Here is a 17,505-nt window from a genome sequence, read left to right as displayed (position 1 = left end):
GCTTGGACCTAAGATTAGCGTCCTCTGGAAGTCACTAGCTACTGATTGGAGGTGCTCTCTTTCCCATTCCAAAATGGACATTTATTGAGTTCATACTATGGATGCACCACAACGTGCCGCAGCGCCCTTAAAAGATTTCATGTATATCATCATTCCGAAAAGATCGCAAGACCTACATACTGTGAAAGGAGTACAGCCTACTCTACTTGACCTCTCGGAAGTCCCTCCTATAATAAGTTGAAAACGGCGAATAGAGTAGTCCTGTACTGCCCAGTTAATGCCGTTCCAAGATGGCCACTGTTTTGACGCAGACACGTGGGTGTTTACAAGTTTGCGTGAGGGCGGTGAGTCAGCAATGCGCAGGCGTGGTGCGAAAACGTTGCGCAGCTTGTTTTCCAGAAGCGGGAAGAGCAAGGCAGAGAGAGAGCTGTGCAGGGGCGGCAGCGGGACTGCGTCACTCACCGAAGAGCTGCTATCCTAGCCCAGGGCTGCGTTCCTAGCCCGCGGCCCGCTCGCTATTGCAGCGACCCCGTTGCAAGCGTCGGGCTGCAGCAGCTGCGCAGGCGGCGGCGTTATTTACTCCTTAGTGCGTCACGAGCGCATCTTCTGCGACATCCCTGCACGTCACTGTTAACTGTCATTGCAAACACTGGAGGGGACATTGGGCGCTGCCGAGGGAGGGGGGCGCCGTGCACTGAGGTTCCTTGCGAGCACTGCACTGTGGGTGGGCGTGTCTCACTGCACTGGGTGGTTATACGTTGCAGGAATTGCAACAAGGGACCATTTCCCTGTGAGAGTTGTATTTGGTTACTTGCATTCCACCGAGGGGTTGTTCGCTGTGCATTTACAAGGTTGTGTTTGCACGCTGCTAAAGGGGGTGTGTCTGAAGGCCCTGATACGGGTGCGCCAAACACGTGCTTTAGTGAGCTTCATTGAGAGCAGTGGGGGAGGCTCACAGCTTCATTGAGAGCAGTGGGGGAGGCTCACTGCTAGGTAGCACATACAACGGTGGAAAGGCACTGCAAGGATAGTTTGGTGCAGTGTCAGGAGAGGTTTGGGATGCGCTACACGCACTGCATGGCAAAGGGCGTGGTCAAAGTACAACCTCTTAGAAAGTACGGTAGAAAGATACAGTGAGAAAGGGGTGCTAACGTGTCAGGGTGGACAGCACAATCCTACTGCAAAGGAGGGTAGCTAGCGTTGTTAGGGCGCACACACTGGGGTTGCTCATAGTGGATTCCCTTGGCGCTTCAGTTTGTTATGGTGGCTATTGAATAAAGGCACACTGGGCATTGCAGGTTTAGGGCTTTGCTAGAGCATTGCGCGGGTGCTTCTTAGCGAATAGACGGCTGCAGGCCGTCGCTGTAGTGCAAGAGGGCGCCCACCAAGAGCTGAAGATTGCGGCCCTTGCCCTAGCGGGGCTCTGCCCTGTGCTGCCGCTGTCCGAACCTACCCTTCTCTCCTGCTCGCGGCAGCCACCCTGCACGATTGAACCGTTGAGTCTCTTCCCGCCCTTCCGGGCCCTTGCTGCTTTCGTGGGGCCCCGTGTCGAGCCTCTTACACCGCCCCGGGCCTCTAGCCCCGACTGGTGCATGGAGCTGTCAGCCATCGGAGAGCAGGTCTTCGCTGTGGAAAACATCCGCAAGAAGCGCATCAGGAAGGTGAGGAGAAAGCGGCGCTTAAGCATCCAGGACCCCCAGCCTGTTTCAGAAACTCCACAATTCCCCTCACTTGGTATCTGAAGTCCACGTAGATATGTCATCTAATTCCCTCCTTGTGCATACTCCAATATTTACAAGGGCCTGCATCTCCCCAGGTGTTAGCAGCCTGTTGCTATTGCCTGAAAATCCCCTTAAAGTGACCGCCCCTTCACACTCCTATTGTACACCTGTAGAACATAGCCACACCTAATATACATTGCCAGCTCTAGCCCCCACAACCTTGTTCTTCATGCCTCCTCAAATACAGGAATGTGCTCCCTTCCTTTGCTGTATTCTAGTCATTGCGTGGCAACCTTCAAAGGATTCGCCAAGCTACCTCCTCTTCTTTGTCCCATTGGAGCATGCTTATTATACAATCTATACATAACTCGTCCTTCACGAGCTCCACTAATTAGATCGCTCGCACGTGATCCTGTCTCCCCAGATATTTTCCACACTCTGGAGTGGTGCATTAAAGCCAGGTGGAACAACCACCCAATAAGTCTTGTCCCAGTATGACCCTTCACCTTGCTTATCCCAGACCTCTTTAGAACAAGTCCTGCTCTCCCAGGGAGATTTTGGAAAAGTCCTAAACATTTTATTTTAAAGAGCATTCTCCTGGGGAACTGTCTGTCATTTGTTTGACTCGTGTGATCCAGTCCGCGTACCCATCTGTATTTGTCACAAGTTACAAGGTTCTGGCATGTATCAGAGTTCACAATCCATGTAGCAATGTTGATAAAAGATATCCGGATTTGGTTTATTGATGGGTGTGTTCTTGTGTGCATAACTTGGGGGTTTCACTGTTATTGCTTCAAGCTGTGTATGGCTTCAGTTGGCTTGGCCAAGATCTTCACTAGGTGTCAGAAGGGTTCGTAATGTACCGAAGGAGTGGCCTGAGTAACAGGATGGAAGACGGCACTCTGTCCTCGAAGAAATCCTAGAAGGGTAATGTCAGGTTATATGAGGTCACACTTCCTAGAATGATTTGCTACTGAGAAGTAATAGTCCTACTGGGATTACTTGGTGGCTGTGCTGAAATAGCACCTCTCTAGGTGATGTAATAATTATTTAAGTGTAACAAAATATTGTAATGCAGAAATATCGGGCCACAAAATGCAGAATGTTAGACATCGCAAACAAAGATTTGTTGGGAAGAGAGGAAAGTTTAAAGATGAAGAGTAAGATAATGTATGTAAATATATCTTGTGAGTATGTAAATATTACATTACACAGTGGCGCTTGCTACCGTGTAGTTATGGTGCAGCTGCATTTTCTATTGATTTTTTTTGTGGCTCCCCCATGAATTTGGATCCAGTGGATGGATTTGCACAACACTTGGCATATCACGAGTTTAATTACCCAAGTTCCGACATGCCAATTTTCGTGTGGAGAAGTGCAGGTAAATAAAGTTAAAGGTCGGGATGTTTTTTTTTTGTTTTTTTTAAAGGGGGGGGGGGGGAGGTCATTAACCAAGTTGGCTCCCACAGGAGACTTTGCTTGTACCTATAGGCCAAACTGCTGAATGGAAAATTACACCAGTTGGCACGAAAGTCTAACTTTACGAAAACGCGTGCTTTGGTGTTCAGAATATTTTTTGATATTTGTATTAAAATGATTTGGCATGCTTTAAAGGGTTTATACGTTTGTACATACCTGCCTTAATAACCTGAAAGCCGTTCCTGTCAGTCGGGTTGTTTAATTTAAGAAATGTGATGAGCTTAATAAGGGCTGAGTTTTTTTCCAGCTATCTTGAAACTCGAGTCAACTCCAAAGTGACTCGGATGTCCTGCTGTAAAAATGTTTGCACATCCACCAAGTGCGGCCCTCGCAGGTGCTTGACCCTATGGGAGCGTTAAGGGTTACTGAAAGGTGTGGAAACTGAGGGTCGGTCCCGCACTAGGACAACTACCAAGATTAGCTAGTGTCGCTAGTCACTTAAGATTCACGAGTCGTGAGTGGCATTTTAGATGCCCGAATCAGCCACTATTTTGTGATTAGCTCTCAAATCACTTCTGACTCCAGCGTTTAATGCTGTTTACTAAGAAAAGGGAAAAAACGCTTAACGAGTCTCTGACCACAAGCAAAGATCAAGCCCTTTTCCGGGCTCGATCAAATGCTGTGCATTATAGGCTATAACTCTTACTATGTATGGCAGGCTGTGCACAGCGGGGTTGACAAATGGTAGAGTTGGGCGCAGAACCTGGCCCTCGGCCCAACTTCTGGAGCACAAACCTTAAGTGGGCTGAACGGTGGCCTATCCGCACGGTTTGCCCTGAGTCCAACCCCGCGGTATACAAAGGCTGTGAGGTGAGAGGGTTGGTGAACTTCTGTGGGCCACTACTGAAGTTCGTGTACAGCAGGGATTGCGAATTAGTTATATATGAAGAATTTTAAAACTAAATGGAGGGGCAGTTGCTCATCTCCGTAAAAAATATTATTAATATTTTATGAATCTATTTAAAACATGAGGGATGTTTAAAAACACGAAGGAAACTACAGTACTCTTCTTAAAGGAAAAAGTAGAAATAACAAATAAGCTTAGGGGAAACTTTGAAGGCATAAGAAAAGAAAACACCGCTCCGTAAGTAATGCAAGACTGCCATCTACAGGGGATAAAAACTCGCAAATGTTTAATTGTTTGAATTTAATTCCAAACATAAGAAGTAGAAGTACAAGAACTACTTCCTTATCGCGTTCTTCATTAAACATATTTGCTTTGAAATAATCAGACAACCATTCACTGGTTTCGTGGTTGGAGTTAAAGTAGGCCTACAGGTTTGTCATCTCACATCATCTGCGGTTTTCATCCTCATTTCTCGCAGTCGAATCCAAGAAGATAAATCATTGCATTGTATCGTTTGTCCAGAAAAGACCTAAAGGCAACTTTGCTCCTGATTGCATTTGCAAAACCACTGGCTTTCTCCCACAATTTGAGGGTTGTCATGATGGAAAAGAAGTGTGCAAGAGGAGAGTATTCCTGCTACGAGTGCTTGACTAGTCGATCTTGCTTTTGTGGGATGATTTGATGAAATGTATAAGAGTTGTATCCCAAGCCATTGGACTGGAGCCGATTGCCTCGCCGGATTGGACTTGGTTAAAGAAATGTAGGAGAGGGCTACAGTCCCTCCATTAATGCACTAGTTTGAACACCCATGACAAGTGTACCCTAGTTCTTGCCCCTATCATCCGCGGATGGGCCCAATAAATGCATACATTGAGGAAGAAAGGTAGCCTCACACACCGCTCGATCTGAGAAATACTGGGTGGGGCAGTCTGATGGAGTGGGCCAAACGAGGAACGGTCCAAAGCAGCCCATTTAGGTTTCGTTCTCGTTCAGGAGAACCCAGCCCACTTGATACCAGCAGTATACCTTTGTGTCTCTTTATAGCATGTACTGACACTTGCCTTGATTAACCTCCTTTTTATACTTTATTTCTCTTTCTCCAGGGAAAAGTGGAATATTTGGTGAAATGGAAAGGATGGCCACCGAAGTAAGCTTTATTCATTTTCTATCACCTTTTTACATGCTTTAATTGTGCTAATAAGAGTACTTTATTATTAGAACAACATTTCATCTTATATTGGAACAAAATTGTCATGTTTATTCACAGCCCAAAAAAGAACAAGTCCATCACTAACCGGGGCTAAATAACCCAGAAAAGGTGCCCCTGTTTTGTCTACAGACGCAAAGCAAATCTCTTATCTATGGCATGCACAAATAAGTCTTGAACTGAAATGTGCTAACGAAACAGAATATCGTGGACAAGTAAATTAAAATCAGAAAAATAATTAAGTAAAAGCCTTAATTTTAACAAGAAACTCAAGATGAGTTAACTGAATTTTTGTTATCTGAAAGAGAACTCAGTTTCTCCTTTAAAATATCAGTGCGAGGCATTCATGTAATCAAAATTTTCAGCTGAGTCTGGGTTCCAGATTTTTACTTCCTTGTCTCAATGTTCCATCACCAAAAATTACGTGTATGTTCGCCTTTAAGTTCTTGGCAAGATATTTTCCCCAAAGGAATCTGATTCACAACTAATTCTTTTGCTACATGATTCCTTAAGAATATTACGAGACAGTACGGAGCCACCTGCTTTGATCTTTTATTCTTCTGCATCTGAGCTTCTCATCTCACAGGAGCGCCAGCAGAGGCTTTCGCTTTCTACCCACAGTGGTGCATTTTGGCAGGGTTCTTGAAAAAGGAAACACATACTTATAATCCTAGTTCTGCAAGTTGATATTTTCATTTAAGTCATAAAAGTTAAAACAGTCTCACCGATGTGCTTGCTCCCAGAACCCTTTTTCAATTTATATAAATCCTATACATGCTTTGGGTGTATATGTAAGCAGTTGTAGCCTATCTAAGGCACATTTTTCAGATTGTTTTTAATTCTCTCTTAAAATGATATGATTTAATTTTAAACAGCGCGCCTTATCTTTTCTGCATAAGTGTTAAAGAATACCTGTAGGAAATAGTGGGAAATACTGCTATGGATGGGCGAAAAACTAACAGTCGTTTAGAGGGATTTAAGCTTCCATATCTCCATATGTTTTGTATTGTGAGTTGCTTCAGAGCCTCAGTCATTTGTGATGGCTTTGTGGAATCCCACCTCACAACTTTTAACCATTCTGAAGTCTATGCCAGGGAGCTGAGTGGGTTTGTGACTAGATGAAGATTTCTAAGAGACAAAACTAGGATTCCAAACATATAGATTTTCCTTCAGCATTGCAGACTTAATAGTCCTAAGCTCTAGAATAGCAAGAAAATCTCCATAACTCGCGTGAACAGGTCGGAGTTGGGGGTGTAGGGAGGCGACTGCACATGTAACACCAGGCAATACGTAACCAAATATATTTTTTAATGCTGCTTCACCTACCACAATATTTGCTCAGGCAGAGTCAAGGCAGTAGGATATTGTCCAAGTGCAGAAAGGTCTGCATGAAGCTATTTTACAAATGGCCGCAAATTGGTGGGAAAAAAGCATTTGGAGCCGCTTTTCCTTCCTTCGGTTAAATAAGCCATTCGCTTGCCTGTAAAGCTTTGTTTGCTGATAGCGCAGCATCATGCAAGACACAATGCCCAAGGGAGCGTGGGCTCTTAATAAGTAGAGACCCTATTCTGATGTCGCCATAATAAAATTGAAGGACTTTTCTAACAGCTGCCATGTAGCAACATCTACTGGAGAGCAGTAATTCTGGGTGGGGGGGGAATTCGGCAAAGAAATGATTAACAAGAAAGTCTGAAACCAATTTTGAAAGGAATAGGGGGCGTGGCTGGCCGAGCTGCGAAATGGCCGCTTCTTAAGCGAGCTCCGCCTGCCGGAAAGAAATCCTGAACGTAATCCTGAACACGGTGAGGCTATAGAGGGGCCAACAAGCCTCACTGTGCTGGGGGAACACTGGTGCCTGCAGAGGCACCAATTTCACGAAGACCGCAAGTGGAACGCTGTGGATACGAGAGGGTGGGCTGCACGGTGGCTGGAGCGAGGGCCAGGCTATCTCGAAAATCGAGCCTGCAGCTGTGTGGGCCTACCTTACCAGAAGTGCTCAAGTTGGCGGACGGCAGTACTGGAGGCCAGAGGAGGAAGCTGCTTATGTGCTGATCCCCAAGTTGTTTATAGGTATCAAGGACCCCCTGAGAATATGGATACGGTAATTCCTAGGTCAGGGATAAAGCAACACATGACATATAACAACCTAGGCAATTAATTCTTAGTGCTCATAGATACAGTGACAAAAGAGAGAATTTCTATAAAACATAAATTTAGTAACTCTGATTTTATTGACATAAAAAATAAAAGACAATAATAAAAAATTGATTCTCAAGTACAATTAATTAACTACCTTCAATAGTGATCAGATTAGCATTACACAATATCTCAATCAAAATACAATTAAAAGTCAGATTTAAAAATAGAGGGAAGGAAAATAAAGTGGCATAAAGTATTTTTTTCATTGCTCATAAATATGTCGAGTGTTTGCTAGAATTTGTTTGCAATAATCATATGCTACATGTCTTCTATATGACATAAAGAGAGGCGTTAGAAATATTGTGATTCACAATTAGTGACGTCATACTTTGTAACTGTTTAGCATAAAATATGTTAACATTGCAATCAATAATCTGTTAAAATATCATTTTTCTTATGTTATTAATTTTTTATAGATATTACGTGGCTACTCCAGAAGAAGGCGCTGGTCGCCGAAACGCGCGTCGAGAAATACTTTATGCCACTTTATTTTCCTTCCCCCTATTTTTAAATCTGACTTTTAATTGTATTTTGATTGTGATATTGTGTAATGCTAATCTGATCACTATTGAAGGTAGTTGATTAATTGTACTTGAGAATCAACTTTTTCTTATTGTCTTATTTTTTATGTCAATAAAATCAGAGTTACTGAATTTGTTTTATAGAAATTCTCTCTTTCGTCACTTTATCTATGAGCACTAAGAATTAATTGCCTAGATTGTTAAATTTCATCTGATCCCCAAGTTAGCAAGCAGATCTGAGGTGCCACCGGAAGCCAGCGGATAACGGAGATGCAATAAAGAAGCGAGGTGCGGAGAGCGGCTGGTGCCATCTTATAGTCACTCTCCTGATCCCTGCAAGGTGGTGCCCTGAGGAGGCAGCGAGGATCGTAAAGCCGTACAGCGATCTGAATTGACTGCCCTCCCCGGGTGCCGGGAAATCGCGACCCCGGGACGAGCTGCGCCAGTGAATGGAGCGCGCCGCTCCATTGGCAGTGGAAGCTGGCCGGGTGAGGGGGGCAGCGGACCACCTGCGGCTGAGCCTTTGAGGTGAAGGGAGTGTGCGGCGCACTGCCCTGGGACCGTGAGAATCGGCTGCACCGGAGGAGGGCTGTGAGACGGTGAGGAGCAGAGTCGCGGGCTCTGCGTCTTTCTCAGGCGGGTGTGACATGCCCGGAGACACCGGCTGGTCAGAGTGGATCCGAAGAGGATTGCGCTGAGAAGCGGCGGCCGCCAGTTTGGTGAATTGAAGCCTGAGCCTGATATATAGTGGCTCTGTGGTGGCTGGCGTCACACACGGACCCCTTACAACGTGAACACACAGGTCAGATGAAACTATATTGGGGGTCACTTATGCTATTAATCCCTGTGCCTTAAAGACTGTGATTACAATGCATGCATGGACTGTATTGGCCAGGAGATCTCCTTATACTAAAGCTGTGACTGAGAAAACTGATCCAGATCTGAGGGCGGGAACACTTGATATAGAGCTCTGTCTGGTTACGGTGCGGGGAGAGGGACGAGTCTGGGCCATAATTGTGAACTCCTGTTACCTGCGGTTGTGCTGGCCGGACAGATGAAAGTAGACATCAGACGGGAGCCCTGTCTCCCCTGCTCGCATGCTAAGTGCCCATAAAACTGGATATATAGCGCTGCCTCTGCCTGCAGTGGAGCACATGAATGTTCTCGCAGTTCGATCTGATGTGCATTGTTCAGTGATAGGTGGCCAGGTACAGTGGACTGAAAAACTACAGGAGTAGTGCCCTATCCTTTGAAATTGTGGGTGCACAGCTGACATGCAACCAAGAGAGTGGTGAGTAGTGCTGCAGTGTTGTGATGCGGGTACTGTGCGCATTGCTGGCTGCTGGCGACATGGGCAAGCCCGACGCTAAGCAACCCAAGATAAACTTTGAAAACAAGCGCTCTACCAGGCACACTGACCATGACCCTGACGCGCAGGGCGACCTCACCCAAGGCTCACAGTCGGAAGATTGGGGGGGGATCATGTGTCATGCTAGAAATACACTCCAGTTTGCGCAACATAGACACAAAGCTGGATAATTTGGCCACGCAGCTGGACTCTGAGAAATCAGGTGACCACGCACAAAACTAGGCTGGAAACTTGGAGAACAGACACACTGAATTCCATGAGTTTCAAACTGAAACTGCACATGGATAAATTATTAAGCGTCATAAGGGCCAAGAATGATGATTTGGAGGCGCGGTCCAGAAGGAACAACCTCTGAATTACTGGTATTCCAGAGACCACTGTTATTTAAAAAATGGAAGTATTCGTGTCGGATCTCCTACATGAACTGTTTGACCCGCACCTGTCCCCAGTATTCGTGGTTGAAAGGGCTCATAGATCTCAGGGCCCGAGGAACGCCAGGACCAATACTGGCCAAACTTCTAAACTACCAGGACAGAGACCTTATCCTGCGTTTGGCAAGGGAAAAAGGACATATATATCACAAAGGAAATAACATATCCTTCTACCCGGATTTTACTCCGGCATTGCAGGCAGCACGCAGAGAATTTCTCCCAGCTGAGCCTATTCTCCTGCAGGCGCAGATCCCTTACTCCCTGCTCTACCCGGCTAAACTAAAGGTCTCGCACAATGGTACTGCCCACTACTTCAAGGACACTAAGTCTGTGTAAAATTCGCAAAAACATGTAAACGGTAAAAAATCTAAAAATGCCAAAACCGGCATAAGGTCGCTCTGAGGGCCCACTAAGTGACAATGATTGATATGTTGCCAGTCTGCTGCCTAGCCTAATTGTAGTATTTTAAAATGTGCTTTGTTGGTTTTCATTTTCTGTCAAAGAAGATTGGTCTCATGTGGTTCATTGTAATCAAGCGGCTACATATTGTGAGGTGCTGATCCCCCAGAAGCCATGTGGCGCTAAATATAAATGATCCTTCATTTTCACACAATACCGTGTACTGCCTAACCGCATTACTCCCGGCCACCCTGTGAAGACAGGGGAGTCCGCCGGCTTTACCTCACCCCCATGGGAAGTCTCCCTATATTCTGTTTGCAAGTTTTCAAAGTTGGAACTGGGAAGGGTATGCTACAACCTGATTGGGTGGTTGGAGTGGGTGGAGGCAGGGTTTGTTTGTTTTGTTTTATGCCAGTATGCCAATGTCGGTTGCTTTGGAGTTACACACTGGAATGTCAATCAGATGCGGGGGTCGGGCATAAGAGTTGGTGGTGAGCGTCTCTTGTGGGAACACACGCTAACGCATCGAATGTTCTTACGTAGGGGGTTGAGCGATAGGAGGAAGGCCACAAAAGATGGGGAGAAACACATTCAGCTATTTATTCCAACTACGCACTGGGATTGGCAATACTTATTCGAAAGGGGGTTGATTGGCGGAAAGACACTACATATATTGATCCTGAGGGAAGATGTGTGATTCTGAGTGGGCAGCTGGGCGGTAGAACTATAATACTAGCAGCTGTGTAAGGCCTGAATGTCGACTCCCCCGATTTTTTTCGTGACATTTGAACACGGATCAGAGCACACGGCTGCCACATAATATGGGGAGGCGACTATAATGAAATGTAATAGGGTTGGAAGCGCACTCCTTGTAAACAGGGGTAATCAATTATTTGCAAAAAATGAAACAACTTCAATACAATGGTGCTGTAGTGAGACCCTCGCTATCTTACAAGAGTCAATAAACAAAAGAATGTGGATGCTACCAGAACGGTAGCAGCACTGCGCACTGTTCACACTGTGTGAACAGTGCAGTGCTGCTACCGTTCTGGTAGCATCCACATTCTTTCGAGGCGACTATAATGCCATCCATATTGAATGATGATTCAGACAGACATAGCTCGGCTCGTCCCCTACATCCTCGGGCTAGTATGGCCTTACAAGATATCATGTCTGACGGCGATCGATTAGATGTCTGGAGGGTCCGCCACCCTGGGCTCAGGGAGGGGACATGTATCTCTCTAGCCAGCATGCGGCCGTCCTGTTTTAGATTTTTGGTTGGTGTCGTGGGATGTCACCTGGACACTTAAAGTAACCCATCTGGCGCGCTAGCTATGGGACCATGCCCCCTGTTTGCTTAAATTGACATTGCCAGGCATACCCCCGCGTGCTTTCACTTGGCGACTACCCCCATATGCACTACTGGATGAGGCCTTCAAAGAGGAGATCCGATCTGATAGAATATTTTGCTCTTAGTTCTGGATCGGTGAAAACCGAAGCCTCGCTTTGGGAGGCATTTAAGGTTGTGATGAGAGGACAATGAATAGCACCGCAGGCTGGTATGCTTAAAGCTAACAGGGGCACTATAGCTGACCTAGAGGGACAGATAGGGAACTTGAAGGGCAATTTTACCCTAGGACAGACCCCGCTACGGCTGCGCTTCTGAAGGCGAAACTGTTGGAGTTTGCAGAGGAGTCGCAAAGGGAGGTCAAATTTTTGGGCAAATATGCAGAGGCTAGGCAATATGGCGAAGGTTACAGGCCAGGCTGCAAGCTGGCGCTTATGATCCATCAATCCAGATCCACTACCTATGCGCACGTGATAAATAGTGCTAATGGAGACCCCATTAGGGGCCAGTCAGAGGTTCTCAACTAGTTCTACACGTTCTATTCTTCCCTATACACAGCCACCCAGACTTCAAATCCAGAGGGCATGCAGGAGTTTTTAGACTCTATTACCTTGGTGTGGTTTAACAATACATACTGAGTCTACATGGACCTCCCCATTACAGTGGAGGATGTAACACAGGTCATAAAAAGTTTGCCACTAAATAAAGCCCTGGGAACCGATAGTCTGACAACCGCCTTTTACAAAACGTTCGCAGAAGAACTGGCCCCCAGATTGCTAGCCGTATATGAAGAGGCACTGGAGGCAGAGATTCTTCCACAATCCATGAGGAAAGCAGTGATTATGACGCTGCTGAAGCCTGACCAGGCAGAAACTGAGGTTGACTCGTACAGGCCACTTTCCTTGATCAATATAGACGTAAAGATGTATGCTAAATTGCTGGCGAATGGACTTCAGCCACTACTTCAGATGATTGCTCTCCCTGATTAGTTGGGGTTTATTCCTGGACGGTCGACCTCGCACAACTTGCGTACATTGTTCTCCGTGCTGCACTATCTCCACCCGAGTGTTTATACTGCTTCCGTTTTTTTTTTTAGACGCAACTAAAGCGTTTGACACGCTTGAGTGGCCATATCTATTTACAATATTGACAAGTATGGGTTTGAGCCCTCCGTTTATAAATCGAAATCCGGCTGCTGTATACAATGCTGCTAGCCCGGATCAGAGTCAATGGTTTAATATCTGACCCATTCCAGATATCGCAGGGCACACAACAGGGTTGCTCACTATCACCCCATCTCTTTGCTATTGCTATGGAGCCCTTTGCTGCCAGAATCCGGCAACATCATACTGCAAGGGGGATAGGTTTCAGTACACATAGCTTACTGATCTCGCTTTATGCGGATGACGTAACCCTGTACATTTTAAACCCCGTAGAAAATTTGGTTCCGATTCTTCGAGAGTTTATCAGATTTGGAGGGCTGGCTGGCGTCGCCATTAACTGGGCAAAGTCGGTAATTTTTCCATTGACTGATGGCACCCCTGTGGTGACGCCTGAGTTTCCGCTGAGGTGGGAGGCTGAGGCAGTCAAATATTTGAGGGTGTGGCTGAGCCGTAGTCTGCAGGAGATCTGGAACTTGAACTTTGGTAAGGCATATTCATGGTTGGAAGGTAAGGTTGCAATTTGGTCTAAACTGCCCCTATCCATTGCGGTGAAAGTGGCGCTGACAAAAATGGTTATTTTGCCGAAATTCCTATACCCGTTTGTCAACATGCCGATACCCCTCACAAAACACCTTTTACTCACGTTAAAGATCTCAATTGTTATCCCTGGTGTGGACAGGCCAGGGTTTCATGGGACTTACTGACACTTCCATTAATACAGGGTGGATTGGGCGCCCTGGACATGCAGCTCTATGCCATATGTGCCCAGACCCAGTTTCTTCATTTTTGGGTGCACCAGACGCCATATCGGCCTCATGTGGCGGTTGAAATTGACGCGGTGGCACCGGTGCCACTAGAGGTGGCGCCATATCAGAGTACACAACGTCCCAGGGGAGATGTAGACACGGCAGGTACCCTGTGCTGGGCGTGGCAAGCGCTCCAGAAGAGAGCTAACATCCTGGTGCTGTATGCGCCATCTATACCACTAGTACGCAATCCCATGCTGCCCTGCATAGAGGGGGGGGGGGGGGGTGAGTAAAACCCTGGTTAAAAACATGCCATTACACACCTTTGCATATTACAGGACGCCAATCAGCCTCTGCTGCATGCGACTACGGGAAGATGACCGGTTTTGGCGCTGTGGATACGCACCAGCATCCTTCTTGCATATAGCATGGGATTGCTCAAGGTTGAGTGTGTTTTGGCAGGAGATATTTACTGCGGTAAATCGGATAGTTGGCAGGACAGATGCCCCATCCCGCACGTTGGGCCTGCTTGGCTACGTGAAGGACACACCACCCAAACGGCGCAAACTGCGCGCACTCCTTTTACTGTATGCAAGACAACAGGTAGCCATTCGCTGGGGTAGAAAGAGGGTACCAAAGTTCCAGGGCTGGTTGTCCGATGTGACATTTGGCCACACACAGCTTGGAATATTCTGGGATCTGATGCCCCCGACTTCAAGACCACAGGATATTTGGGAGCCCTTCTTGAGCTGGGCGCGCGACAGAGCATAATCCCCTGTGTCCAGCCCAGGTACAGTTACTTAATGTTATGTTTCCTTGATACACTGGTCTAGTTTGCTATGTGGCTGTAAGGGCAAGTATAGATAATTTATGCTTTTTTGTTCACCTCTGTTGTTTCATGTAATATATGGGTTCACCCACGGGATGGTTAACGCTTATATTAAGGTATAAGTGGATATACTGCTACCTGACCGACAAGTGCTGCTTCTTTGATGTATCATTCCTTCTGTGTAACTCTAATGATTTGCATTATAGAATTTTGTACATTACGGAACTACAAACTGGCTGGTTCTTAGTTGGAACTTCTGTTCCTTTTGTTTGTACTTGGATTTTGTATAAACTTCAATAAAAACAAAAAAAAGTTGGAAAGGAACACAGTATGGGTTTGGAACTCTGCAGTTCCGAGAGTAAGTAGATGTTTATAGTTGGAACTTCTGTTCCTTTTGTTTGTACTTGGATTTTGTATAAACTTCAATAAAAACAAAAAAAAGTTGGAAAGGAACACAGTATGGGTTTGGAACTCTGCAGTTCCGAGAGTAAGTAGATGTTTATAAACTCTTCTAAGTGGCTCTGTGCATTGGCTCAGATGGTAACGCTATTAATTTATTCAGAACCAAAGACTAGGTCATTTCCCAAGTATTTTCTTGGGTTAGGGTAGAGTCAGGTTGCCCAGCAAGACCCAGTGGTCTTGTTACCTCAGGCTCACCTGTGCCACAGGGATTCCAAGGTATAGGCCGGGTCACCCGTTACTCCACTGAGATTGTCACAGGTATGCCCCAATATCTTCCCCAATCTTTGGCCGCCATGTGTTGCTGGCTACGATGGGGCCCAGTTCACATGCTGGATGGCAGTGGGGATGAGGGAGGCCCTGTTCCATTGGCGGATTAGTGCTGAACCCGTAAGAGCTTCAGTGCTGCGCAACCATCATGGTCGCTGGCATATCAACGCCCAATTGGATGTCATGCTTGATGGATATTCATCGTAGCCACAAATATATCTATGGTGAGGGACCATGGCTATAATAAAAAAGCAAGAACAGAAGTGAAATATTAACATCTTTTTGTGACATTTGTAATAAAGCTTGAAACATTGAGAGAACATATTTGAACAGTTGTCTAATGGTTGCACATATTTATGCTTTGGTGGCGCTGAGTGATGTGGTGCTCAGAGTGATGCTGTGGTGCCCCTGAGTGATGCTGTGGTGCCCCTGAGTGATGCTGTGGTGCCCCTGAGTGATGCTGTGGTGCCCCTGAGTGATGCTGTGGTACCCCTGAGTGATGCTGTGGTACCCCTGAGTGATGCTGTGGTACCCCTGAGTGATGCTGTGGTACCCCTGAGTGATGCTGTGGTACCCCTGAGTGATGCTGTGGTGCCCCTGAGTGATGCTGTGGTGCCCCTGAGTGATGCTGTGGTACCCCTGAGTGATGCTGTGGTGCCCCTGAGTGATGCTGTGGTGCCCCTGAGTGATGCTGTGGTGCCCCTGAGTGATGCTGTGGTGCCCCTGAGTGATGCTGTGGTGATGCGATAGAGTGAGTACGATAGATAGAGTGAGTACGATAGATAGAGTGAGTGCGATAGATAGAGTGAGTGCGATAGATAGAGTGAGTGCGATAGATAGAGTGAGTGCGATAGATAGAGTGAGTGCGATAGATAGAGTGAGTGCGATAGATAGAGTGAGTGCGATAGATAGAGTGCGATAGATAGAGTGAGTGCGATAGATAGAGTGAGTGCGATAGAGTGAGTGAGTGCGATAGAGTGAGTGAGTGAGTGCGATAGAGTGAGTGAGTGCGTGCGATAGTGGTATTGTGTGGAGTGTGGTTTGCATTCAGTAGAGTGTAATTATGTGGTGTGTAATTATGTGGCACGGAGTGGTATTTGGAGTGTATGTTGCATTGAGTGCTGTGTAATTATGTAAAAACAGTTGATGGACAAAACGCAGAACAATGTCCTACATTCACCCCAGTACAGAGATCTGGGGCTAAATCCATAGTTTTTTTGCAATAATTATGTGGCATGTAATTATGTATCGATAAATCAATGAAGAGAGAGAGGACCAGGTAAACTGGTCCGAATCCCCTGGGTTATATGTTCTATCAAAAAGGACCAGTACCATATATGTAGTTAGATAGTAAGAAGACTCAGAGTTGTACTTTTTCCGAAGAAAAGAAACCGCTTGGGTTTTTCATGAAGCCCTCACCCACCGACCTAGTCGGTGGCAGGCTTCATCATCGGGCCCACCACAGTGACACCGAATGTGTCCCGGGTGTGCTGCGACTCCAGATGTTACTGCGGAGCTGGTATTCTTGCGGAGTGTGCAGTGAAAAAGTGTGAGAAAGTGAAAATTAAAATGCCATACAGGAAAGTCCCAGTACCCGAGGGATTAATTAAGTTTAATTTCTGGGCCCCTGTTAGCACTTAAAAAGGCAAACTGATGCGGTGGAGTTTAAATTACGAACCCCGGCATCCTGTGTGGTCGACATGTTTCAGCCAGGCCTTATTATTAAAACTGGCTTTCCTCAGGACCTTATAGTATGTGAAAAAGTGCAATTAAATTAAAGAAAATTAAATTATACTGGTTGTGTTAATTAAATCAATGTGTCGCACGCCCTAAAGTGCGTTTGTGTTAGAGGGGGATTCCCTCTAGCATTGCTACACAGAACATAAAAGACAAGGACAGACGTACAAGAGAGTCATGTTTAGCATTAAGGCACATATTAGAGCATTTAATGCAAAGATGGCTTTTTTTTATTTTTTAGGTGGGTGTCCGACATATAGGCGGCAGTGACGTGGCAGAGATTATGCCGAAATGGCGTGACAATTTTACGCCAAAACTGGTCGGAGGTGGTGGTGGGCTAAAACAGCGTAATGTTAACCAAGTGAGGCACGAGTGGGTGAAACATTTTATCCTCACGTAGGCTTTTTCTGTTGTAGCCTTCTTGGGTCACCTGGCAGAGATAGAAACCCTAGAGAGAATGTATAGTTACAAAACATCCTGTGTGGCTTACCCCTCTTCTCGAGCTTGAGTAGGTGTGGTCTTACTCACGGTATTGCCGATCTGGATCCTCCTCGGAACCTACGTCATTCTGCGGTGCCCGGTACAGAGGTAATGGGCTTATGGACGATGGTTTTATGGGTAGCGGCATGACCGGATTGGTTGTACCTGTATTCTAGTAGAGGGTGCATGCTTGCGCTTTCGCTGAATCATAAGCCGCTTATCGCGCATGGGTGTGGAGCTAGTGTGATGCGGTGCTTCCAATGCGCATGTGTGCCGGAGTGGTGGCGGCCGAGCATGCGC

The 17,505-nt window shown here is 46.2% G+C and overlaps 1 protein-coding gene across 1 annotated transcript in view; it reads left to right on the top strand.

The window, feature by feature from the left end:
• The first annotated feature begins 357 nt into the window (after positions 1-357).
• Positions 358-17,505, top strand: part of CBX7 (chromobox 7) — a 55,487-nt gene continuing 38,339 nt past the window's right edge. Inside the window, exons 1-2 of the mRNA XM_086963409.1 lie at positions 358-1,661; positions 5,151-5,194. Of these exons, the coding sequence (XP_086819535.1) occupies positions 1,593-1,661; positions 5,151-5,194 (113 nt within the window). The 5' untranslated portion in view covers positions 358-1,592. The remainder of the gene's footprint in view (positions 1,662-5,150; positions 5,195-17,505) is intronic.

This window comes from Lissotriton vulgaris, chromosome 1_1 (assembly GCF_964263255.1).
Source record: "Lissotriton vulgaris chromosome 1_1, aLisVul1.2, whole genome shotgun sequence".
In the NCBI taxonomy this organism is placed as follows: Eukaryota; Metazoa; Chordata; class Amphibia; order Caudata; family Salamandridae; genus Lissotriton; species Lissotriton vulgaris.
This window is presented reverse-complemented; position numbering and strand designations above follow the sequence as displayed.